Source organism: Danio rerio, chromosome 24, assembly GCF_052040795.2.
Source record: "Danio rerio strain M-AB ecotype USA chromosome 24, GRCz13ab, whole genome shotgun sequence".
NCBI classification, from domain to species: Eukaryota; Metazoa; Chordata; class Actinopteri; order Cypriniformes; family Danionidae; genus Danio; species Danio rerio.
This window is the reverse complement of record NC_141044.1, coordinates 44,052,501-44,080,037: the sequence shown is the minus strand read 5'-3', so window position 1 is coordinate 44,080,037 and position 27,537 is coordinate 44,052,501. Positions and strand designations below refer to the sequence as shown.

General features: G+C 33.8%; 1 protein-coding gene across 6 annotated transcripts in view; it reads right to left on the bottom strand.

The window, feature by feature from the left end:
- Positions 1–1,211: 1,211 nt before the first annotated feature.
- The window catches only part of scn5lab (sodium channel, voltage gated, type V-like, alpha b), a 251,401-nt gene continuing 225,075 nt past the window's right edge, over positions 1,212–27,537 (bottom strand). For 4 of the 6 annotated variants that reach the window (XM_087308804.1, XM_087308803.1, XM_087308805.1 and 1 more), the window contains 7 exons: positions 20,846–20,968; positions 7,967–8,239; positions 6,281–6,334; positions 4,883–5,024; positions 4,700–4,800; positions 4,239–4,509; positions 1,212–3,178 (listed from right to left, as the gene is read on the bottom strand). In XM_087308804.1, coding sequence (XP_087164930.1) covers positions 1,947–3,178; positions 4,239–4,509; positions 4,700–4,800; positions 4,883–5,024; positions 6,281–6,334; positions 7,967–8,239; positions 20,846–20,968 — 2,196 coding nt within the window. In that variant the 3' untranslated portion in view covers positions 1,212–1,946. 6 annotated transcript variants of the gene reach the window in all.

The window sequence follows — 27,537 nt, the reverse complement described above, 5'->3', positions numbered from 1 at the left end:
CTTACCCAAATTAAGGTTAAAATAACCCTACATTTAAAATGAATTTTTAACCAAATGTAACCATATTAGATTAAAATATATTTAGGCTAACATAATCCAGCAGTTTTAGAGTGTATTTAACCCAAATCTAGGCTAAAATAACCCAGCATGTACAGTGCATTTTACTTAAATGTAATTAAATTTAGGTTAAAATAATCCAACTTTTTTAGTGTCTTTTACTGAATTTTACCCAAATTTAGCCAATAATAACCCAGCAATTTTAAAGTTTATGTTACCTAAATTTAGGTTAAAATATTCCAGCAATTTTAGAGACGATTGCACTGAAATTTACCCAAATTTGGGCTGCAATAACCCAGCACTTTATAGTGTATTTTACCAAAATGTTACCAAATTTAGATTAAAATAACCCAGCATTTTAAATGTATTTTACCCAAATTTAGGCTAACATAATCCAGCAGTTTTAGAGTGTATTTAACCCAAATCTAGGCTAAAATTACCCAGCATGTATAGTGCATTTTACCAAAATGTAATCAAATTTAGGTTAAAACAACCCAGCAAATACACTGTATTTTACCCAGATTTAGGTTAAAATAATTCAGCATTTTTAGTGTCTTGTACTAAAATTTACCCAAATTTAGCAAAAATAACACAGCATTTTTAAAGTTTATGTTACCTTAATTTAGGTTAAAATAGTCCAGCAATTTTAGAGAGGATTGCACTGAAATTTACCCAAATTTGGGCTAAAATAACCCAGCACTTTATAGTGTATTTTACCAAAATGTTACCAAATTTAGATTAAATAACCCAGCATTTTTAGCATGTACTCAAATCTACCCAAATTTTAGGGTAAAATGACTTGGCATGTTCTAGTGTATTTCACCCAAATTTAAGTTGAAACAACACAGCATTATGTTAGCAGTGTAAGGTTTAGTCTTCATGTCAAGGTTATTGTCAGTTTTACTGTGCGAATCACTGATATTTGTGGCTGAATCCCTCATCTAGAGAGCCGATGAAGGTGTGTTTGTGGTGACGCATGGAAGAAGATGAATTATAAACACAGGATTTAGTTCTAGCAGGCACACTTGGGATCTATTGCTACATAAAACAGCCCTTCACCAAACCTGCCGCTCCTAAAGTCAGCTCCAGATAGAAAAAACACATGTGCTATAATCTTCACTAGTAATATAAGCCACAGTTACAGCTGGAGGCCGTTACAGTAGAAACTTTGACACGTTTAATTCCAATAAATATCGTCGTTGTCGTCGTTAGACCTAAATGTAGCAAATTATTGCTGAACGTATAGTGTGCAAAACAATTCTCAACTCAGCCATATAGACAGAAAGTGTTCTCCATTCCCCTTCGTACTGCAGTGCAGCGTCCACTTGCGAAAATAAATAAACGCACAAAAAAACGTAAAAAAAAACATCCCAAAACAAGCATGTGCAACAGTTCGTTAGCAAAGACAGATGCTTTTTAAACGTATATTTTTGTCGTCGGTGCATGTCTGATTGTCTTTGACGAGTCTCGAAAACTGCACCCCAAATAAAAACAACAAATTAAATTAAATAAAATGGTGAAAAGAGCAAAGCAAAAAGTGCAAATACTCTAAAATAAAAACAACCATGTCAGTCGTTCTCCCCGCTGGCTGCCTTTTCATCGCTAGCGACACAGAAAAGAGGTAATCGTCATGCTTTTCCCGAACGCCATTTTTTTTTTTTTTATTAAATGTAAGACCTTTAATGAGCTCACCAGGCAGACTGATTAAAATGCGTCTAATATATGATATAATCGCGAAACTACGAATCTCATTCATGCATTCAAACGGTGAAGGTTGTTGACGTGTGTGTGTGTGCATGGTCAAAGAGCAACACGTTTCCTCAAGAGAAGTCTACAAAAACCTTCGCAGACTATGTTACATTCGGTAAACAAAAAAAAATGTTTTTGCGTCACAGAAAAGTTTCGCTCTCTTTTTCTGCATCAGCCAAATGTTCGCTGAGGATTTCATTCGTCTCTTCGGGAATCAGAGCATGGAAAATCTCACTCGTCGCTCTTGTAACGCTATCGTACGATGGAGGAGACGACGTCGCAGATATCGTAATTTCAGCTTCAGTTGCGTAGTTTTCCATAATCATCGAAACGATGAGTCCTTGGCTCTCCGGCGAGCTGTCGCCAGCTTTATCAGCGTCCGGCATGGTCATCTGACGATACAAAAGCGACGCTTGTTTTAACTGTCTACGAATTAAATGTCTCCTATACGAACGTTGAATCATAATGGCGGAAACCTCCTCTTGCTTCCGACGGAGTGTCGTAGTGATGGGTTCGTAGGAAATCTTTGACGGATTTGCCATCATAAACTTCTCCTCCATTTGTTGCTTGAGCGCATCCATTTCTCCCGATTCGCCCAACACGCGTTTCGTAAACGCGAATAAAATATCCAAACAGTGGATTTTATCTCCGCTCACCATCGGCAAGTCCATGGAGATCAGTTTGATTTTATTGGGTTTCCCAATGCGGAGAGGTTCCGAAAGCGTATCTGCGAAATCCGATAATTTTAAATATTCGATAAACTGCGTCGCTTCAGGATCGAACTTCTCCCAAACTTCGTAAAACATCTCAAAGTCATCTTCGCTCAACGGTTCGGTGCTCTCTTCCGTCGCCACACTGAAGTTCTCCAGGATGATGGCGATGTACATGTTGACCACGATGAGAAATGAGATGATGATGTACGTTACGAAAAACGTAATTCCAACCGAAGGGTTTCCGCAGTTTCCTCGTGCATTAGTGCCAGTGTGGGGAATTTCGGGATCGCACTCTTCCGGAGGCGTGTTCAGGATGGGACTCAGCAGATTATCCCAGCCGGCGGATGTGGTGATCTGGAAAAGGCAGATCATGCTGTTTCCGAAGGTCTCGAAGTTGAACATGTCGTCGATTCCGCCTTGTTTTTTGACATAGGCGAAGTTGGCCATGCCAAAGATGGCGTAGATGAACATGACAAGGAACAGCAGCAGACCGATGTTGAAGAGCGCCGGCAGTGACATCATCAATGCAAACAGGAGCGTCCGGATGCCTTTAGCGCCACGGATCAGACGCAGAATTCTGCCAATTCGAGCTAATCGGATCACACGGAAGAGAGTTGGAGAAACAAAGTATTTCTCGATGATGTCCGCCAGAACAATTCCTGGAAGGAAAGAGAAGATGGTGATTAGACAAACTCAATAAAATAAACAAACTCAAGCAAATGTGGACGTGGTGATCTAGACGAGGTGTTGCTTTTCAATTAGAGTCTAGGGCCGTATATACTAGTAAAATAAAAGAAAGTTTTGCGAACAAAAAATAAAGTATTGAGCATAAATAAATAAATGCAAATCTCCAAAAATCACCAAGCGAAAATACATTTTTGAGAAATAAAAAATTATTTTGGTATAAAAAATGAAGAACTGCAAAGGGAGAATAAAAATGAAATTTGCAACAAAGAACTGCAAATAAAAATCAAGCAGAAAAAAAACTACAATATTTGCAATAAAATAATAAAAAATAAAATAAATAAAATAATAATAAAAAAACTATTAAAACTATATATAAACTATATAACATGGGCGTTTACAGCAGGCTTGGAGCTACTGCGCCATAAGACTACCTCAGTGATACTGTGTCTCCAGGTGATAACGTGGCTTAAATAGAGGCAGAGGTGGGCCTGCCGTAAACTCCGCCCCCTTGTCAAATCGGATCCACAAAGTAAAACGTGCAGAAACATAAAGTGCACAGTAAAAACAGCATCGCAAACTCACGGTTGACAAAAAAGCAAATCAAAATAAGCATTGCAATTGACTGGACGGGCTTTGTAAAGACTTTGCTACAAAAAATATTTTGCAAATATATATATATATATATATCGTTTTTTATTGCAAATATTGTAGTTTTTATTTTAGCTCTGCTTGATTTTTATTTGCAGTTATTTTGTTTGTTTGCGAATTTCATGTTTATTTCTCAAAACGTAATTTTTCCTTTGCAGTTCTTCATTTTTGTCTGCAAAATTTATCTTAATTTCTCCAAACTTTATTTTTGCTTTGCATTTTTTGCAGATTTGAATTTATTTCTTTTTTTTGCTCAAGATTTTTTGTTTGCAAAACTTTTGTATTTTGCACATATATATGACCCTAGATTGACTCCAAAGTAAATACTCATTTATGCTCAGCGCAGTATGTTTGAATGCTGAATATGATGTGTTTTTCACTCACCGACGATGGACAGAATGACGACCACGAAATCGAAGATGTTCCAGCTGACGGTGAAGAAGTAGCAGCGCAGCGCGATGATCTTCAGGATACACTCACTGGTGAAGATGACGATGAACACCAGATTAATGCAGTCCAGGATGTGTTTGATGGAGGGCGACTGTTCATCTGTTTCCACCATCATCGTCACCATATTCAGGATGATCAGCAGCATGATGAGGATGTCAAACGCCTGCTTGGACACCAGGTCGAAGAAGAAGCCCTGGACAGGGTTCTGCCACACACAAACACAACACTTTTTGCTTTAGAGCTTTTAAAGCACTGTGCACTTTCATCCATACAGATTTCACAACACTGTGCTTTTAAAAGAAAAGTTCATCATATTTAATAAATTAATAAAAAGTTTTTTTAAATAAAATCTAATTCTGTCTATAATAATGAAGATTTGACTAGTTTGTGCTGACCGGTGGTCTGGGTATGGGCTTCTGTGGCTTCTTGGAGCCCAGTTTCTTCATGGCGTTGTAGTATTTCTTCTGCTCTTCGGTCATGAAGATGTCCTGCCCCCCTAAGTGCAGAGGAGCAGAGAAACACACATTATTCTGATGCTCACACACTCCTCTTCCTCATTACTCGACTCATAACTCTACTCATCTTCCTCTTCTGCTGGTTGAAGTTGTCGATGATCACACCGATGAACAGGTTGAGGGTAAAGAAGGAGCCGAAGATGATGAAGATGACGAAGTACAGGTACATGTACAGGCTGTTTTCCTTGATTGGTTGCTCCTCCACCTGGTCACATTTACATTTCAATTTGAATATGAATTAAAAGTAGAATTTGAATGTGGATTTGAATTTGAATATGACTGTGGATTTACATTTTAAATGTGGATTTGGATGCGGATATAAATTTAAATGTTAACAGGTTTAAATGTTAACTGTTCTTAACTCTGCTTTCATCAACTCTTTTATCGTCAACTCTGCCTTCGCCAACTCTGTTATTATCAACTCTGCTTTCGTCAACTCCACCTTCACCAACTCTGTTATTGACAACTCTGTTATTATCAACTCTGTTATTATCAACTCTGTTATTGTCAACTCTGTTATTGTCAACTCTGTTATTGTCAACTCCGCTTTCGACAACTCTGCTTTCATCAACTCCGCCTTCAACAACTTCGCTTTCATCAACTCTTTTACTTTCAACTCTGCCTTCGCCAACTCTGTTATTATCAACTCTGCTTTCGTCAACTCCGCCTTCACCAACTCCGCCTTCGTCAACTCTGCCTTCGCCAACTCTGTTATTGTAAACTCTGCTTTCGCCAACTCCGCCTTCGACAACTTCGCTTTCATCAACTCTTTTATCGTCAACTCTGCCTTCGCCAACTCTGTTATTGTAAACTCTGCTTTCGCCAACTCCGCCTTCGACAACTTCGCTTTCATCAACTCTTTTATCGTCAACTCTGCCTTTGCCAACTCTGTTATTGACAACTTTGTAATTGTCAACTCTGTTATTGTCAACTCTAATTTCGTCAACTTTGCTTTCGTCAACTCTGCTTGTCAACTCTGCTTTCGTCAACTTTGCTTTCGTCAACTATTCTTTCGTCAACTCCGCTTTCGTCAACTTCGCTTTCGTCAACTCCATCTTCGTCAACTCCGCCTTCGTCAACTCCGCTTTCGTCAACTCTGCCTTCGTCAGCTCTGCTTTCGTCAACTCAATGACTCAACTGTTATTATCAACTCTATTATCGTCAACTCTTTTATCATTAACTGTTTTCATCAACTATGCAATTAGCAACTTTGTTATTGTCAACTCTGCTTTCGTCAACTCTGCTATCGTTAGCTCTTTGCAATCCTCAACTCTGTTACAGTCAACTGTTTGTCAACAGTGTTTTTATCAACTCTATTATTGTCAACTCTGTTAGGGTCAACTTTGTTATTAATAACACCACCAACTATGTAATTGTCAACTCTGTTATTGTTTATTCTGTAATTGTCAACTCTGTTATCGTTAAAGCTGTTAATAATAATAATAAATAATGCAGACTTACAGCTCGCGAGTCCACAGCGGCGTACATGATCTCCATCCAGCCCTTAAACGTGGCCTTCAAAACAACATTATTCAACACTTTCAACTGCATCCAGTCAGACATTATTATTTACTTATCACTAGTTTTAGTATTATTCTCTACTTACACTATACTTATTCTGATTTTTTTTTAAATAAGGAAAACAAAATAAAACAGCTAAACCCTAAAAATTAAAAAAAGAAAAAATCGTTTTAATCTATCTTAGTTTTATCTGAAGTTTTATATTAAAACAAAACAATTAAATTCAAAACAAGCATAATTTTAGCCTTTTACTAATAGTGTTATTGTATATAAGCAAACTAGCTAAAATAAAATAAACTACATATTTAAAAACATTAATAATTTTTATTAATTAATGATAATTCAAATAATATTAACCATTAAGTATATTAATTTAAATTAATTGTATTTTTAAAAATCAAATTATGGCACATGCACAAAGTTAGGAATGAAAAACATTAATTTATATATGAATTAATTTATGATAATAACTGTATTGTTGTTTCCAGCTGACCGTGAATGAGGCTGCAGCTGTTTGAGCATCTCTTGTTGCCAGGTTACAGCAGAATCAAGAGCGTCGAGTTCAGCTAAAAATACCAGAGACTTGCTGATCGATTCACAAACTCAAACAGCCCCAACAAACTACAAGTTCAGGCTTTTCACACCTTTAATCAGCACTTGATGATAAAATGAGCTTTGCATAAAAACCAGTCATGACACTATAAATCTAAATTACTTTCACGACACAAGAAAATATATATAAAGCGATGCAAAATAAATTAATTAATTAAAATTTCAATTATATATAAATTGTATGCATTAAAATATAAAATAAATTAGAATTTTAGTACAGTGGACATAATATTAAATCTGTATATGGATGCTTCATTTACTACTTTAAGCTTATTTATTGCAATTTATTTTATTTTATTAATGTATTATATTTTAAAATACTTCAACAATGTTTGTATTGTATAATCTTTATTGGTATTTCACATTGTTATTATTATTAAAAAATGGAAAACTATGAGACTATAACTAGCAGAAATTGGTTAATATTTTTTTTCTATTCAATGTACTAATCATACATTTAAATTTTATTTCAAGAAATAAAACTGGTTATATTTATTTGGCAACTAGCAGAATTAAGTTAATAAGTTAAGTTAATATTTTTTTATATTTTATATTGTTTTAATAATATTTTATGTTTTATTTTGCATTATACTTTATTATTATTAATAAATGATACTAATAATAATAATAATAATAATAATAATAAACTAAATATTTATTTGGCAACTAGCAGAAATAAGTTAATATTTTAATATAGTATATGTAATTAATTTAGTGTTCAATAAACATAAGAAGTTAATAAAATAATGAAGAAATTAATAAAATATAATTAATATAAATTTATTTTAAATCAGTCGAATAAAATTTATTTCAAGATGAAAAAATATTGCAGGTATGATATATAATAAATATTATATTAAAATACATTAATTATTAATTATTATGTATTATATTATAATAAGTAATAAATTAAAAAGTAAGTTTAAATTTATAAAAATATTGTATACTTTAATTACATCAATCAATTCATTCCTGATTGAGAGTTGCATGATGTACGTTGTGTTTTTTTCTCACCACTTGCAGCAGCGCGAGATACCCAGCGCCCACGTTGTCGAAATTAACCTTTACTTTGGTCCAGTAATACTGCGTGCTGTTCATCTCCAGACACTCGCTGCGGTTGTTGATGTCAGAGGAATTATAGATGAAACCCGTCCGGTTCACGCAGCGGCCGAACTTTCCAGCGAACAGATTGACCCCCATAATGCTGAAGATGAGCCAGAAGATCAGACACACCAGCAGGACGTTCATGATAGACGGGATTGCGCCGATCAGAGCATTTACTACAACCTGAAAACATAATAATTAAATCACCCATCACTAAAACTGACCCCAGAACAGCTCACTGATCATGCTTTATTATTAAAACACCAGCATCTGTACTGCACCAATACAGCTGAAGTCAAAATTATTCGCCCTCCTGCGAATTTCCCAAATATTTCCCAAATGATGTTGAACAGATTCAGGAATTTTTCACAGTATTTCCTATAATACTTTTTCTTCTGGAGAAAGTCTTATGTGTTTTATTTCAGCTAGAATGAAAGCAGTTTTTAATATTTTAAAGCCATTTTAAGGTCAATATTTTTCACCCCTTAAGCAATATTAGTGTTGGATTGTCTCCAGAACAAACCACTGTTATACAATGACTTGCCTAATTACCCTAACTTTACCCTAATTACCCTAGTGAAGCCTTTACATGTCACTTTAAGCTGAATACTAGTGTCTTGAAGAATATCTAGTCTAATATTATGTGCTGTCATCATGACAAAGAGAAAATAAATCAGATATGAGTTATTAAATCTATTGTTTAGAAATGTCGAAAATATCTTTAATTAAAGTATAACAGGAGGGCGAATAAGTCTGACCTTAACTGTACATCAAAATGTTAATCGAAGCAAGTCTCGCTCACATTTCAGCACAGAATCAATATCAAGATTAAGACCTTTCTGAGACTAAAATCATTATAATGTGAGATTATACACATAAACATTCAGGAAAAAAATGATAAATACACTTTTGCAAACAAATTAATCAAATTTAAAGAATTTGAGATAAAAAAGTTGTTGTGTTTCAAGAAAAAAGTCCTGCAATTTTGAGAAAAAGCTCAAAATAAAACTTGAAATAATAAGTTGAAAAAAAAATGTAAATAAATTAATATAAAAATGTATATTTCGACAAAAAAGTGTTGATGAACTGCATTTTAATGTTGAGAATAAACTTGTTACATTTAGAAAATAAAAGTAATCTTCATTCATTTTCTTGTTGGCTTAGTCCCTTTATTAATCCGGGGTTGACACAGCGGAATGAACTGCCAACTTATCCAGCAGGTTTTTACGCAGCGGATGCCCTTCCAGCCGCAACCCATCTCTGGGAAACATCCACACACTCATACACTACGGACAATTTAGCCAACCCAATTCCCCTATAGCGCATGTGTTTGGACTGTGGGGGAAACCGGAGCACCCGGAGGAAACCAACGCGAACGCTTGGAGAACATGCAAACTCCACATAGAAACAACAACTGACGCAGCTGAGGCTCGAACCAGCGACCTTCTTGCTGCGAGGCGACAACACTACCTACTGCATCGCGCAAAAGTAATCTTTTATTTAAAAAAAAAGGTCTCACTCACATTAGAGCCATAAAGCATAAAGTCAAGATCAAGATTAAGACCATCTTGAGATTAAAGTCATTATAATGTGAGATTACACTCAGGAAGAATTACTAAATACAATTTTTAAATAAATTAATACAATTTGGAGAATAAAGACTGAAAAGGTTGTTTTGTTTCAGGAAATTATCGTGACGAATAAACTCAAAATTTTTTAACATTTAAGTTTTAAATGTTGAGAAGTAAACGCATTAGGTTTAGAGAAAGATTTATGTTTTGTTTAAAAAGTGTTTATAAACTGAAATAAACTGTTGAGAAGAAAACAAATTAATATTAAAATTAAGACTGCTTTGAGACCAAAATCATTATAATGTGAGATTGCACACATTCATTTTAGGAAATACATTTTTTATGATAAATTATTTAAATTTCAATAGTTTGAGAAAATAAAGTTGTGTTGCAAGAAAAAGGCATTAAATTTTGAAAAAAAAAATGTTGAGAAACAAACCCATTAAACTCAGAGAACAATGTGATTCGGCACAAAACTGTTAATAAACGTTTATTAAGTTAAATTAAATGTAGAAAATTTTAAGATTGAACTCATTATGATGTGAGACTACACTCAGGAAGACTGAAATTATTCAAGTTTGGAGTATAAAGACGTTGAAATGTGGAAAAAAGTTGGGCTTCCAGAAAAAAGGCATTAAATTGAGGGAAAAAAATCTAACTTTGAATAAAACGTTGAGCTTTAAATGTTGACAAATAAACCTGTTAAACTCAAGAGAAATATTTATGCTTCGATAAAAAAACGTAATTGTCTGTTTTTGAAACACAAGAAATAATGTGCATTAAGTTGATGCTGAACATCAGTCTATTTTCTTCAAGTTGAATGAGTCACTCCATGAAATACAAGAAAACATTGAAAATTAAATGTTGTAAATTTAAGCAGTTAAAATTGAGAAAAGTTTATAGAAAATATTGAGTATAAACCCATTAAATTCAGATAAAAATATATATATTTCAATTGAGTTTTTCTGGAAACAAAGGAAAAAGTTTCAATAAAATATTGTAAAAGTTGTAAAAGAAATCTAAATAAAATGTTGAAGATAGACCCATTAAACTCAGAGAAAAATGTACATTTTGAAAAAAAGGGGATTGATTAGGTTTGAATCACAAAATAAAAATGTTGAAATAAAATATTAGAAATTTCATTATTCAATTTCAACAATAAAGTTGTTTTGTTTTAAGAAAATTTGTTTAATTTAGAGAAAAGTCCAAATAAAATGAAAAAAAGTGTACATTTTCAGAATAAATCCATTGTGTTTTCTAAAACACATGAAAAAAGTTTAAATAAAATATTGCACATGTAATCATTCAATTTCAAGAATAAAGTTGTTGTGTTTCATGAAAAAGTTGTTCAAGGCGGTAGATGCAGAAGGAAGCAGAAGGATTTTTTAAAATCTTCAGTAACCTGGGTCAAACGATTGCGGTGAACTGTGTGCAGCTACAAAATCAGTGCGTTTACATCAGTCTTCAATAAACATCAATGATCTCCACTGGCTGACTGATATAAGATATAAAGTGGGTCTCAGATTGTACAAGAAGCGCTGCATTAAAATACTGTTTTTTGCACCGTCTTTAAAATGAACATTTATTTTACTCCAGTATATTCAATAGAGTTTCTGCACTCGCCTGCTGATCCTGACGGGATGTAAACCGCTTTTCATCTAGTTTTGCACTTGAACAACTAAATGAAAGCTGAAGTCAATTTAACTGAGTGAAATTTTAAATATTTAACATCCATGCTGTAAAAGGAACTGTAAAATAATTGAAAAATGTCGCATTAACCTTTCACCAAAGGTTTTTTGGTAAGGGAAGAAACACCCGCTCTGCATATATCTGATTTAGAGAAAAGTGAAAACAAATTGTTGAGGATAAACCCATTAAATTCTGAGAGAAATGTACATTTCGAGAGGAAAACTCATTTGTTTTGTCTTGAAACCCCCAAGAAAAAAAGTTAACATAAAATATTGTAAATAAATCTGTTACGACTGAAGTTTCGTTATTTGTTTATTATTATGGATTGTACTCTGTCTTTTTCTTTTGTCCCGCCTCCTTGTTGTTTTTCTGTTGTCTCATAGGCTCCCATACCGGCGTGATTCCCTGTTCTGATTGGCTGCTGGTCGCAAAAGCATGTATAAAGAGGAGCTTCCGGCAGCGATCGGGGAGCTCGTTTCTGTGCGTTCGGTGTTTGGAGTGGAGCTCCTTGGTTTCCCTCACCCCTCCAGCCGACGACCAACAACCAACCTTGTATTGATGACTATCATATGTTAAAATATTTTTGAGAGTTTGAGCGTGTAGGGGTGACCTGCCTATTTATTTGATTACTTTTGACTTTGTTTATGTTAGGGAGTAAGGTAAGCTTTTTTAGTATTTTTCTTTAAATAGTAATAGGTCATTTAGTGGATTTATTTTATAGATTCTTATGTTTGTTATTTTGGCCTGTGGTCACCCTGACGAAATGCTCATTCATATTAACCCCATTTTTCTATAATAAATATATTCATATATACTCTCAACTGAGTGTGTGAGTTTGGTTGTCGACCGAAGGGAATCTTCTGCTTTAAGTTTTGTTTAGTTTGGGAAATCCACCACCCCAACACATTTGTTTTTTTCTTCGTTTATTATGCCCTTTTTGCTTCCCCTAGACTTGGGGCGTAATTTAGAAAATAAAGTCGCTGTGTTTCTAAGAAAAAGTTGTTCAATTTTGAGAAAAGTCCAAACAAATGGTTGAGGATAAACCCATTAAATTCTGAGTAAAATGTACGTTTCGAGAGGAAAACTCAATTGTTTTGTCTTGAAACACAAGAAAAAAAAGTTGTAAAAATATTGTGAATAAACTTATTAAATTTAGAAAATGAAGTCGCTGTGCTTCTAAGAAAAAGTTGTTAAATTTTGAAAAAAGTCCAAATAAAATGTTGAGAATAAACCCTTTAAATGTGGGGAAAATTGTTTATTTTAAAAGAAAAACTCAATTGCTTTTTCTTGAAAGACAAATACTGCAAATAAACTCACTAAATTTCAAGAACAAGGTGGATGCATTTCCAGAAAAAGTAGTTCAAATATAATAAACAGATTGTACTCATTTATTTGAGAATAAAAATCTAAAATATCAACTAAATTAGTTTACTGACACAGATTTACAACATGCAACTCAAAACCCAAAATAAAAATGTCCATAAAACTGGAATCTCGTCCTGTATTTGGCTTCAGTCTGAAATAAAGCGGTCTTGACATGTTTTGAAGAGATTGGCTGTAAAACAGAAACACACATGCTGAGAGTGTGTCTGTGTGTGAGTGTGTCGCTCTAACGTGTGGTCTAATCTGATGTGCCAGATTTTGCGCCGGCGGAGAGGAAATCCTGTGCTTTACTGAGCGAGCAGATCTGAGTCTGACAGAAATGCAGAGCAGCACAAACACTTCAGCTCAACACTATTAGCAGCGCGCTCAATCTGGAGGAGCAATAATAACGCTTCCCATGTGGGAATAAACCATAATCACAATTACTCCGTTTTTATTGTCTTGCATAGAATATTGAGCGCTTATACTGAACATTACACAATTCTACAGAGTCCCAGAGTTTATTTCTGAAGGTTTTTGCGTTCCCTCGCAAAGATGTTTTGCGTTATCTCACAAAACTTTTGTTCGACAAACACGTCACTTCATACATGACAACCCTCCTGTTTTCCCGGGATTCTCCTGTATTTTTCCTTTATATCCTATTATTAGGTATTTTCTCATCTCTCTCTCATATTTTTAATCGTGAACGCATGTTGAAATCATTATTAAAATGTCTGCATTCATTTTCTTTCCATTAAAGCTGAGCGTTGATCATATGCAACCTCTCAATCAGTAAATGCATGTATGAGCGCTGACTGACGGACACGCTCCGTATGATAAACTAACACAACCTCACGGCAATTCGTAACTTTTTCATTTAGTGGCTAATTCGTATGAATTCGTACAATCTAATTCGTACAATTTAGTACGATTTGCTTATCCCCCAATGACGGTTGGGTTTAGGGGTGGGGTCAGGTGCCACGCCTCCTTTTTAAAATCGTACCTTTTCGTACGACTGAACTCCAAAACGTAAAATACGTTACGTTTCCTCGTGAGATCAGGCTGGATAAACTGATCCCAGATCAGCTTCTGTACACGGCATTTAAAGTGATTCCTCTGTTATCAAACAAGTGAAGAGCAGCAAATGAATCTCTCGTCTTGTTTTGTTTGATAACAGAAATGTCACTTACCACTGATATATAACCAAAGCACACTTTACCCGTTTGTGCTCATTTAAGAGGAAATGAGTTGTGTTTGAAATAAAACACGCAGGACGTCCGGACATGTTCACATATTAAGTGTATTTGTCTGTTTAAACACACCCGCATCCCTGTGTCCTGCACTTCAGCCCCTCTTTAATTGGTGTGTACAGCTGATCTGGGAGTCAGTCAGCGCTCATACATGCATTCGCTGATTCAGAGGTTGCATGAGGGGCGCTGGTCGACGCTCAGCTTTAATTGAAAGAAAGTGAATGCAGACATTCCAACACAATCTAACGGCAATTCGTAACTTTTTCATTTAGTGGCTAATTTGTATGAATTCGTACAATCTAATTCGTACAATTTAGTACGATTTGCTTATCCCCCAATGACGGTTGGGGTTAGGGGTGGGGTCAGGTGCCACGCCTCCTTTTTAAAATCGTACCATTTCGTATGACTGAACTTGTACGAATTAGCCACTAAACTGGCAAAACGTAAAATACTTACGTTTTCTCGTGAGATCAGGCTGGACATTCTTATATTAATTTCAACATGCTTTCAAGATTAAAAATATGAGAGAGATATGGGAAAATACCTAAAAATAGGATATAATGGTAAAATACAGGAGAATCCAGGCAAAAACAGGGAAGTGAAGTGTTTGTCGAACAACAGTTTTGCGAGGGAGCACAAAAGCTCTCAAAAATATATTTACCTATCACTCCTTTTTTTTTCTCCACCATCACGTCCCTTCCAGGTCTCCGTACAATTCAGACTTTTTCATTGAAGTGTAGTTTATATCTTACATCGCTGATTTTATTTTTTTGCTTTGAGTTCTTGAATATTTTTCCTTGGAATTCTGAATTTTGATTCATTTCTTGGATTTCTGAGTTTCAGTTTTTCAATTCTGACTTTATTTCTTCAGAATTTCAAGTTTGCATGTCTTAATTTAGTCTTTTTTCCTTATAATTTTAAGTTCTCCAAATTATTCCTTGAAATTGAGACTTTTTAAACTTGGATTTGCAACTCTTCACAGTCAACACACACAAGTTTCCCTCTCGCAATTCAGATTTTTGTTTTGCTTAGAATTACAAGTTTGCAAATATTTTTCCTTCGAAACCAAAATTTTAATTTTATAGAGTTTAGGGCCGCATATACATGCAAAATAAAAGTTTTGCAAAAAAAAAAATAAATAAAAATAAAAATAAATAAATAAAAATTGATCATAAATAAATAAACAAATAAATGCAAATCTCCAAAAATCACCAAGCGAAAATAAATAACTGCAAAAGGAAAATAAAAATTAAATTTGCAACAAGAACTACAAATAAAAATCAAACAGAAAAAAACTGCAATATTTGCAAAAAAAAAAAAAAAAGTTTACAAACTATTTATAAACTAAATAACACGGGCTTTTATGGGCGTTTCTTGGAATTTTGAGTTTAGGTTTCTTCTAATTTATTTCTCAAATTCACAATATTTTTCACAGATTTCTGAGTTTTTGTTCTGAGTTTCTGATTATTTTTCCATAAAATTCTGACTTTTTTTTTTTACTTGGAATTCCAACATCTCACATTATTGACTTATTTTTTGGAAGTTTGAGTTGACGTCTGACTTTTTTTTTCTCTTAGAATTCAGAGTTTCTGTTTCTCAGTTCAGGGCCTTTTTTTTACAATATTGACTTTCTGAATATATTTCCTTGGAGTTGTACATTTTTTATAAATTGTTAGGTAAGCGCACTTCTGACATGGGATTAAAGGATAATCGTTTTGTGTAAACATAACACTATTCAGACTTTTTCATCCAACAAGTCTAGTTTAAATCTAATCATTTAGATTTTTTTTTTTAATTATAATTTAAGCAAAGCAAAGGTCGCTGGTTTGAGTCTCAGCTGGGTCAGTTGGCATTTCTGTGTAGAGTTTGCATGTTCTCCCTGTGTTGGTGTGGGTTTTCTCCGGGAGCTCGGGTTTCCCCCACAGTCCAAACACAAGTGCTATAGGGGAACTGATCAACTAAACTGGCCAAAGTGTATGAGTGTGTGTGTGTGTGTGTGTACATGTGTGAATGAGTGTGTATGGGTGTTTCCCAGTACTGGGTTGCAGATGGAAGGCCATCCGCTGAGTAAAACATTTGCTGGATAAGTTGGTGGTTCATTCCGCTCTGGCGACCCCTGATTACTAAAGCAACTAAGCCAAAAAGAAAATGAATGAATGAATGAATATTAGAATTTTAGGTTTCTGAATATTTTTCCATGGAATTCTTAACTTATAGTTTAAACTAATTTCTCACTTTTTCCTTAGAATTTCAAGTTTCTAAAGGTTTTTCCATAAAATTCTAAATTTTATTTATTTCTTGGGATTTGAGTTTAAGTCTGATTTTTTTTCTCATTCAGATTTCTGGGTTTCTGTTAATTAATTATAAGAATAATTTGGGTTAATTAATAATTTTTGTTATTGAGAATTTTGAGTTTCTGAATATATTTCCTTGGAATTCTGAATTTCCAATTTTGAATGAATTCTTAGGGAAATTAGGGAAAATTGAATTATGGTTTCTCAAACTCTGACTTTTGTTTCTTGGATTTCCGAGTTTCAGTTTCTCAATTCTGACTTTTTTTTATCAGAATTTCAGGTTTGTTTTCAAGAGATGGGTTGCATCTGGAAGGGCATCCGCTGTGTAAAACATGTGCTGGAATAGTTGGCGGTTCGTTCCGCTGTGGTGACCCCGGATTAATAAAGGGACTAAGCCAAAAAGAAAATGAATGAATGAATTTCAGGTTTGCATCTCTTAATTTTGACCTTTTTCCTTAGAATTTTAAGGTTCTGAATTTTGACCTTAAATAATTTTGAGTTATTGTCTCATAATTCTGAGGTTCCATCTCACAGTTCTGACTTTCTTTGACAGAAGTTTACATCTCACAATTTAGTTTTTTTGTTTCTAAATGTTTCACCTTATAATTATTATTATCTATTTTCTTTGAAAACCCGACTCTGAATTTTTAGTTCACATCTTGCAATCTTGACTTTTTTTTCTCTGAATTCTGAGATCATTTCTGCAAATTCTGACTTTATTCCTTGGAGTTTTTAGTCAATATCTCCAAATTGCAAGTTTTAACTTTACTTCTAGGAATTTTAAGATATAATATTGCATTTATGTCTCACAACTTTACCATTATTTTTCAGAGTTCTGATTCTCCATTTCACAAAGCTGAAATTCAGACCTTCTTTCCTTAATCCAGTTTAAATCCAACTTTTATATTTTGATAATGCATGTGTGTGTTCATAATCAACTACACGGCTGACATGTGCAGTACAAACAACCCCTGCTCTGCATTCATAAAGGTATATATGTGTGTGTGTGTGTGTGTGTGTGTGTGTGTAAGAAAGATAAAAACAAACACAGGGTGTGTAAGTGATGAAGAGCACAGACAGTTCTGCGCCCCATGCTAAAAGCCTATTCTTGAAATTCAATTATCTGCAATACTGATGGTGTTTCCCAGCGCAGCTTCATCATCTGCTGTTTACTGATCTACACATCGCACACGTCCCTGTAATACTGACCGCAAATAGAGAAATGAATACATGAATATGGAGGAGAAGGACAATAACACTGGACGTTTAACACTGATTTCATTAACAGCTGCTCACAATCTGGAGACTCTGTGGTAAAAGCTCTTTATCTGCTCAGAATTCAGAGGAAAAAGTCAAAATTCACAATTGTGATGCACTGAAATGGAGAAATTTATTTTATTATATATATAATTATTATTATTAACTTAAATTAATGTACATAAATATAAGAAATCATGCTTAATCACATCCAAAATAAAAGCTTGTATTTACATGTATCATATATATGTGTCCTATATATATGTATATGAATACATGAAAATGTTTATTTATATTTTTAAATGAAAAGCTTATATCATACATTTTTTAATTAGATATAAATAATTTGTATTTTATACAAATTTTCATTTATACATACGCAATATTTCTACATATCTATTAGGTAAATACAAGTGTTTATTTTTAATTTAATTAAAATATATTTTAAATATTAGTTCACTGTGTGACATTTTAAATGTATTTACATTTAATTATATATTTAATTAATACACTTAATTTATTATGCTATATTTTATTGAACTGAAAACTCTTAGGTATGATGGAATATTTTAAATTTAATAAATTAAATGTATTTATTAATTTTACAAAGATTTCTTTCATTTTAATAATATCTCCAATAAAAAAATCTACTCAAAATGTCTCTGTATTAAGTAATATTTTCATAAAAATTTCTATTTTATTCATTTATATCTGATATTTTTTATCCATTTTTTATCCATATTTTAAAAAATTTTTTTCATGTATTTTTATTTTACCAGGAATTTCTCATTGAGATATACATCTCCTCTAACCGGGGGTCCTGGCCAAAATGGCAGCACAAAAAGTTTCAGAATTAGTTAAAATTAGACACATAAAATATCACAAATTAAAATTACACAAAACATTCACATAATTCTTCCAGGAAATATTTTAACAAATATGTAGAAATGCAATTGTTTCTAAGATGAAAACACTGCCTTTCATTCCCTATAGGGCCAAATGAGGAAATTGCTGTTTTTCCAATCTCCATACACGCTCTCGGAACAGTTAAATCTAATTTAAAAGAATTTTCTGTGCTATAACTACCAGTATAATATAATATAATATAAGGTTACAAATATAAGATGAAAATTTACCCAATAATGCCCTAGCAGTGAATAGAAGCATATGTGTTTTTCTCCTTTGGCGCAAGGAAAACCAACCAACCATTTTGTACAAAGTACAATGATGGTTACATGCAGATGCATTCATCACAAATTGTATTGCAGCATTATATATACTGTCCAGCTTTATTAATAACGACAGGTCTGCATGCATATAAACTATATCTCCATAATCTATCACTGAGAGGAAACAGCTTTGGATAGTTTTTTTTTCTTGCTTCGAAAGGAAGACACATAACCCAGTTTCGGTTTGAGCTTCTTTACGAGATTTTCAACATGAATATTTAATATAATGGCGATATGAATATGAAAATATAATATAATAATATTTAATATAATATATGCCCAAATATTTATAAATGTTGATGTTTTCAATACAAAACAGGTAATAAGTTTGTTGTGGGGAGGGGGGGGGGGGGGTTGCATTAAAAACCTAATTCAATATATTACATTTATATGCTGTTAAACATTTTATTAATTTTAATATTAACTATTAAAAGAAAGATACTCTCTAATTAAATAATATTTTAGTTATAAAACATTTAAATTGCTACATTTTTATTCTAATGAATTGTAATTTATTCTAGTGCAACCAAAAATGTTATTGTTTTAAAATACTATTAATAAATATACAATCAACTCAAAATCTTAAAACGGTGTGTAAGTTTTCATTCAAATAAATTGACATTAAGTTATATGTTTTATTTTCAATTTCAGTTATTCCCCTTAAAAATGTCACAGTATTAAATCACATTACATTTTATGAACTATATGACAAAATAATCCCCACTTTGGACAGATTTCCGGTTTCTTGCAGTAATAACTGAGATGTCACCCATCAGAATGAGTCTAAAGAAGATTAAACGGATCAGATTTGATTAAAAGCGCAAAGAGAAGTTATTAAAACAAGCTCTAGCGCTGCGGAAACGGCAGGAGTTCAGCTGTGAGTTAAGGACTGACGGTTAGACAAACACCAACATCTGCATTACAGAAGAATCTGATCAGAACATCTCACAATTCACTCTAAAATAGCATGAATTAATAATAACAATAATAAAAATAATAATAGTAATAATAACAATATTAAAAAAATAATAATAATATCACCATTTAATAATAATAATAATAATAATAATAATAATAAAATCACAATACCATCTATTATTATTATTAATAATAATAAAATCACAATACCATTTATTAATAATAATAATAATAATAATAAAATCACAACACCATTTAATAATAACAACAACAACAATAATAATAATAATAATAATAATAAAATCGTAATACCATATAATAATAATAATAATAAAATCACAATACCATTTAATAATAATAATAATAATAATAATAATAATAATAATAATAATAATAATAAACCACAATAATATTTTTATTACAACATTAATAAAAAATAATAATAACAAAATTTAACAATAATAATACCATTGATATTTAATAATAATAAAGGAAACACAATAACATTTAATAATAATGATAATAAAAATCACAATAATAGTTTTATTGATAATAGCAAAAACTGTAATTATTATTATTATTATTATTATTATTACTATTATTATTATTAAATTATGAAAAAATGTAAACAAGAAGCACCCCCTAGTGGACTTACTATCAGAAGCTGCAACTTTGCGTCCCTTAAGCAATGTATATTATGTATGCATGCATTTCCAATGAGCATGGGTTGCCAGATTGTAAAGTCTTGTCCATACAAACACAGGTATTTTCAAAATTGCACTTTTTTAATGCAGTTTGGCTGTGTGTCCACACAATAATAGTAATAATAATAATAATAATAATAATAATAATAATAATAATAAAAATTCCTCACATATATAGTGATTTTCTGGACACTCAAAGCGCTTTACACATGTTTGAGGGGAATCTCCTCATCCACCACCAGTGTGCAGCATCTACCTGGATGACACAACAGCTCCAATATTGCGCCAGACCACACACCAGCTGATTGGTGGAGAGGAGACAAGTAGGCCAACTATGATATGGTGATGGTGAGGAGGCCATGATGGACAGAGGCCATTGAATTTTCATGTGGACGGAGATTTTTTTAACCTAAAGCAGGGGAAACCCTGTTTATAAAAAGCCTCGTGTACAGTACGTGTGGAAATGGCCTAAAACAGCAGAGGTGAATCAGCAGACAGAGATTAGAGGCTCTTACCCGCATGCCTTCAAAGCGGGACAGGGCTCTGAGAGGCCTGAGGGCTCGGAGCGTCCGCAGGGATTTGATAGCAGCAAAGTCCGAGTATCCCAGCGTGTTTGCTACCAGGCTTACTAGAGACACCTATCCGAGAAACAGAGGCAGCATTAGAGATAAAGATCACAGCGGAGTGTTCTGCGGAGGAAAAACACACACACGTCTGCATCTGGACCTGCGGAGAGAAACACTGCTGATTCTCCACCTGTGGGACTGAAGGATGTTAGTGTACAGACGGAGCTCCGGGTTTTTTTTTTTACAGTCACCGGTTCTTACCCTCATCCCGGCAAATCGAGACACGGCGCGGAGAGGCCGCAGAGCCCGCAGCGTCCGCAGCACACGCATAATGTTGACTTGGTCATAACCGAGCACTCGAGACACCAGACCCACCACTGACACCTGCACGAAGCCAAATGCGGATTAAGTGCACATCATCTGATTTGAAGAGTTTTTGCATTCTTTCCCTCTGATTTAACACTAAAACATGTCAAGGGCTGTTGCACATTTGACCCAAGCGTCACCATTATTCACTTGATTAGTCTTTTATCATTTATAGTTTATATAAGAGAACAGCGCCAATGAGATTTCAGCACTCGTGAGTCGGCTTAATCATCTACATTTGATCATTGAATTGATCATTTATTTCCCCACCATCAGACTCCCCATCATTCTTTACCTTTTGTGCTTTTAATGCCTTTACAAATGACCTTCTTTTACTCATTGTGACTTTAATTATTTATGATAACCAATAATGTTGATTTGGTCTTAACTGAGCACTCAAGACACCACTGACACCTGCACGAATGCGGATTAAGTGCCAAAGCAAATGCAGATCATCTGACTTATTTGTTTTTTTTTTTCCATTATTTTTCTCTCTGTTTTAACTCTAGGTCTGCCCGAAGTTGTTGCAAATTTGACCCACACACAAATTATGTTTAAATGACTGTGTGTTTAAGTGATGTTTAAGTGACCAAGCATCCAGCCCCAAATATACAATCTCAATGAAGCTCCGAGTGATTTTACAAGAGAGAAGTTAAAGGTCTACAGGTCTTTGGATGCCAACAATGTTGTTCTTTGAGGTCATGTGCAATAAATATTGCTCCATGATGACCAGATTCAAGAGCTAAACACCGAGATACCGCCTAGCCAAAGACAAGGAAACAAGACGGAGCTAACGTTATACAAGGCCTGGGTAATTAATCACCAACACGCAAAACGACTGCATTCTGACAGCGAACTTCACCTGTACGGCTATACGGATATGTGAACCTACACATAGAGGTAAAGTTGGTTTTATATTCGCACATTCAGACTTTCTCCCTAATAATATAATTTCATAAAAATATTATTTGCAAACTCTAAATAGCGAAATCATATCAGCAGCAGCCAATGACAATCAAAGTACAACATGTTCACGGTCAAATAAACAGTGTTAATGTTGTTTTCAAGTCACACTTGCAGGTTATTTCAGACCGAATATTCAAAGTGCCGTGGTAAACAATATAGGGAGTGTGTCACAAGCTGTCACTGAATGAATGTGTGAATATAAAACTAAGTTTACCTTAATAAACGTAACTTTCACGTTTCATTCTGAGCATTCAGTGTCAGCAGTTTAATTCACCATATGTAACTGTTTTTGCTGAAATCATTTCTGCAATCAAAAACGAGTGATGAGTCTGATTCAGCATAGCGTCAACTGACCTGACATGACATGAGAACTGCAGAGTCCAGCATTTCTAATTAGCTCCTCACTCCATTCAGCTCCATTTAGCCAAAGCCGTCTGCAGTCGGTATTAAAGCAGTGTGTGGTGTATGGTAAAAGTTACGTTTTCCATTTTTGGACTCGAATTCGGCATCCTACCACAAAACACGACATCTTTCCCATTGCAGCCTGTCTGTTTTTTGCAACCCGGGACCCGTGTGACGTAGGTTGGTAATTGGTCTATAGGAACTAACAAGCATAATTTGACTGTATTAGGTCACCGTGTTAAGACTGAAGTGTCATGAAATGATTATGTCTATTCATTAACAAAATTTGTGTCCTGTTGTTTAATTTGCAGGATTTTTTTTAAACACTAATCACTTACAAATAACCCTAACTCCCCTTTGACACCTGTGAATTAAAGGAACCACAAGGTACACTTCTGTAATGTTTAAGTACTAATATGTACCTTGAAGGTACAAATGTGAACCTTTAAGGTACCACAGTGTATGATTTAAAAGTGCACAGCTTCTGTACCCTCTTCTGAGATTGTAGTCAACAAAACAAATAGTCCTATGGTTTTATTTCTAGGATTTTTAACACTAATCACTTACAGAACAGTAGCATATGATCTAACATGTAGATTTTTTAAAAGTATTTACCTATTTGAGTGGTGCAAAATTATAATGCTTTGTTGTTAATCATATTTTGAGATGTAATTGCAATAATGCATCATTTATTTACAAACCATCAGACTCTCCATCATTCCTTGCAATTTGTGCTTCTGATGCCTTTACAAGTTGTCTTCTTTTACCCATTGTGACTTTATTTATTTATGTAAGATAACCAATAATGTTGATTTGATCATAACAGAGCCCTCGAGACACCAGACCCACCACTGACACCGCAGCTCTGCACAGTTTAGTTCCAACCCTGCTTCAACACACTTATCTGCAGGTTTCAAACTAGCCTGAAGGACTGAGTTAGTTTGATCAGGTGTGTTTAATTAGGGTTGAAACTAAACAGTGCAGAGCTGCGGCCCTCCAGGAACTGGCTTGTGACTTAATGGAACCAATAGTACACTTCTGTACTTTTTAGGTACTAATATGTACCTTGAAAATACAAATGTGTACCTTTGCGGTACCAAAGCTTTGGATAAAAGCATCTGCTAAATGACTAAATGTAAATTCAAAGTGTATCTTTTAAAAGTGAACCTTTTATACCCTATTCTGATGCATTCAACAAAAACAGTGACACTTTATTTCGATGGTCTATTTGAGTATTAGTAGACTGTCTGATCTGTTGATACTGCTACTAAACAGATATTTAACTGACTATAAGAAACTTTGCAAGTACATCTCAACTAACACTAAACCTAACCCCAACTTAACAGTCTACTTAGAGTGTAATCAAACGAGAATTAGTTGGCATGTAGATGCAGTGTCACTTAAGTTCAACCAACAGACCATCAAAATAAAGCGTGACCACATAAACAAATTGTCCTGTGGTTTAATTTAAAGGATTTTTAACACTAGAGTTTTAGAAAGTATATACTGTACCTATTTGGCTGGTGTAAATGTATAATGCAATATTGTTACTCATATATTAAGATGTAAATGCAATAACTAAAATAGCCTATAGACAATAATAAACAATACAAGTTTACTACTACAATGCATATGATGTATGCAATGACAAATTTAAGCGCACAGCTTCACCATTATTTATTTGATAGTGTTATCATTTAAAGTTTATCTAAGTGAACAGCGCCAATAACATGTCAACATTCATGACTTGGCTGAAAGATCTCAATTTGATCATTGAATGCATCCTTTTTCCCCACCACAAGACTATAATTTATTACCTTTGGTGCTTCTAATGCCTTTACAATTTGCCTTCTTTAACTCATTGTGACTTTATTTATTTATGACAACCCATTATTCAGTGAGTAAAAGGTGTTGCTTAGCATTGCATAAATGCAAGCATTATATAGCGAGTAAATTTGACTCATGCTGGTGCGTATAGTTATAAATGCCTGTTTTTCATTTGGTTTTATCAAACCCATAAGAAAATTGCACTTGAGGCAACTTTAGTAAAGTAAACGACTGGAAGGATTGAATGTTTTATTGAAGATCTGCTATGCACATTTGAAAAACAGAGACAGGTCATATTGACCCCATGGGGATTCAAGTGTTAAAAACACAGTATGTAGTTTCCTCCACTAGAGGGCTCGTGTTCACAACAAACAAAAGTGTAGTTTGATGATTGACTGTAGGATCATGAAAGGTCTGGTCTTCATTTCATCCTACAGAATTCATGTTGACATATGAGCTAAAGGGCCGTATTTTAATCATTTAGGCGCATTGTTTAAGGGTGCGTGTCCACAGAAGTGTTTTTGCTCTGCAGAAATGCGAGTGCTGTTTTAAAAATGAACCATTGTGAGCGATTCTCCAACTTATAAAGTGTTAAAAAAAACTTTTGAGTGCTCAGCATTGAGCATAAAAACCAGCGACAACAACAGGAAAATAAAACACTCAGCTAGAGTTTCTGCAGTGCAAAAAACACTTCGGTGAACACACACCCTATAACTCCAGGCACAGCTGCTCTTAGGCTGTGTCTGAATCCACTTTTGCTATTAACGGTCGGTGCACCCTGAGCATGGTCTAATAAGGTCATCCTTATTTTCTTAATGATTTGTGCATGTGTTTTGGGCATAACATGCATTAAACCAGTCAATTTCATTTAAGAGCAAGTTGTGGTCACACCATTACAGATTCATTATTTACATGGCAAACTTTGTAAACAGCCAAACTGAATGCTTGTGAGGAACAGATACGCTCATGTGTGAGATTAAAGACCATTTAAAGAATGAGCCGATTGTAAATAGAAAATAAATAGAATATAAAATATATTTACATATGTAGACAATGATAATATTTAACAATTCAATCATTTAATATTTCATATTTAAATATATTTATGTGCTGCTGTGCATCCCCGTGTGTGTAATAAGCAATGTGTACATGCATTCTAGACCATCCTATATATATATATATATATATATATATATATATATATATATATATATATATATATATATATATATATATATATATATATACATTAAGGAGTTCAGATTCAAAAACCTCTAAATGCCACCTGAAATGTGTAGGTTCAGTCATTTTACTTTTATGGCAAAAAATTTCAAGATTTTTAAAGTAAAATAAACCAACATAAACATAGGAGGCTGAGAGAAATGTTTATTTTCAGATGGCACTTAGAGGTTTTTCAGGGTTCAACGCTAAGGGTTTTTTATACGGGTCCGATCGGGCCATTGGTTGAGATTTTTACTTGCCCTGCCAAAATTTTCACTGGCCCCACCAAAAAAAAAATACTAAAAAGTTAATAGCTATTTTTAGCCACATATTTTAAATAATGGCAAAATGATGCCTGTGAATCTAGAATTTAAACATTTTAAATATGTTAATAAATGTATAATGAGCAAAATTCAAGATTTTATGCAAATGAAAGAGCAGTATGGAAAATGTGCTGGTATTTTAATGCAGTTCTAAATAATTTTTATAAAAATGACTCGCCAAACTGACAACTGGTTTTTTTTTTTTTTCAGTTTCTTAATTTTGTTCCCATGTAATTGTCTGCTTCTAAGACTTTAGAAACACGTTTTCTTTTAGCCTCATTGTTTAATTTTGCCACCATGTTGCCATCTTTTCGCTGTACTGGTTATTACCAGGTTACAAAAAAAAAAAAAAAAAAAAAATGTGCTCAACGTTACTGGCCGATAGGGGCCAGTAACAATCCTGTCTACTGTCGCAAGTGTTTTTGCATCTGTTTTTGCATCTGAACTCTTCATATATCTAACATGCTCCTTCAATAACAATAACAACAACTACAAAAACTGTGTCACTGTCTTTAGATCAGCTTTTAGTTGATCCGTTTCCTCATAATATTAAGGCCAACCATGTGCCTTAAAGTGATAATTCACCCAAAAACTCACCCTTTACTTGTGTCTAACCCTTAAGAGTTTCTTTCTTCAGGTAAACACACAAAAATAATTTTAAAGAAGGCTGAAAACCTGTAACCATTGACTTCCATTGTATTTGTTTTTCCTACTATGGAAGTCAATGGTTACAGGTTTTCAGCTTTCTTCAAGAAATATTTGTCTGTGTTCAACAGAAGAAAGAAACTCGTAAAGTTTGAAAAACCAACTGAGGCAGAGTAAATAATGAGTAAATAGTAATATTTGGGTGAACTATCCCTTTAACACACCTCCTTTTTCAGGCCAGCGTGACTGCAGATGGGCACAAATACAGGCAATCTTTTTTGCAGTAGATATTGTGATAATACCATATGCTGTCATAACAGCTTCAGAAATTAATCAGAACATAATAAATGTATACCAGCAGAAGTCTAGTTTAACCTTAACCTACAAAGCAGCCGCTGGAATTCACAGCACACATTTGGTTTACTAATAAAATCTTGTTACTGCCATTTACCCTACTACTGTGTAAAAGGCGCATATTAATCATGACATGTCTTTTCAAACCAGTAAGACATTCATTTATCTTCAGAACACAAGTGAAGATGTTTTTGAGCTCTCTGACTCTGACCCTCCATAGACTTGTTGGATTCGGATCTTAAACATGAAATAACCACACACACACAAACACACACTTCACCTTTCACATCACAAGCTGAACATTCAGTTTCACATTCACTGATGAATAATATCACAGCAGAGTAGAGTAAAAATCCCCCCAGGTTGACTATGAGAGCTGCAGATTGGTTCTGTTTCAGCTTATTCATTTGCTCAAGACATTTCGTCACCTTAGAATTATGAGGTTCTGTCTGACATTTTTCTCAAAATTGAGTAATTGACATTCTTAAGACAACTTATTTACATTATGGGATGTTTTTTATAAGTTGTTTACATTTT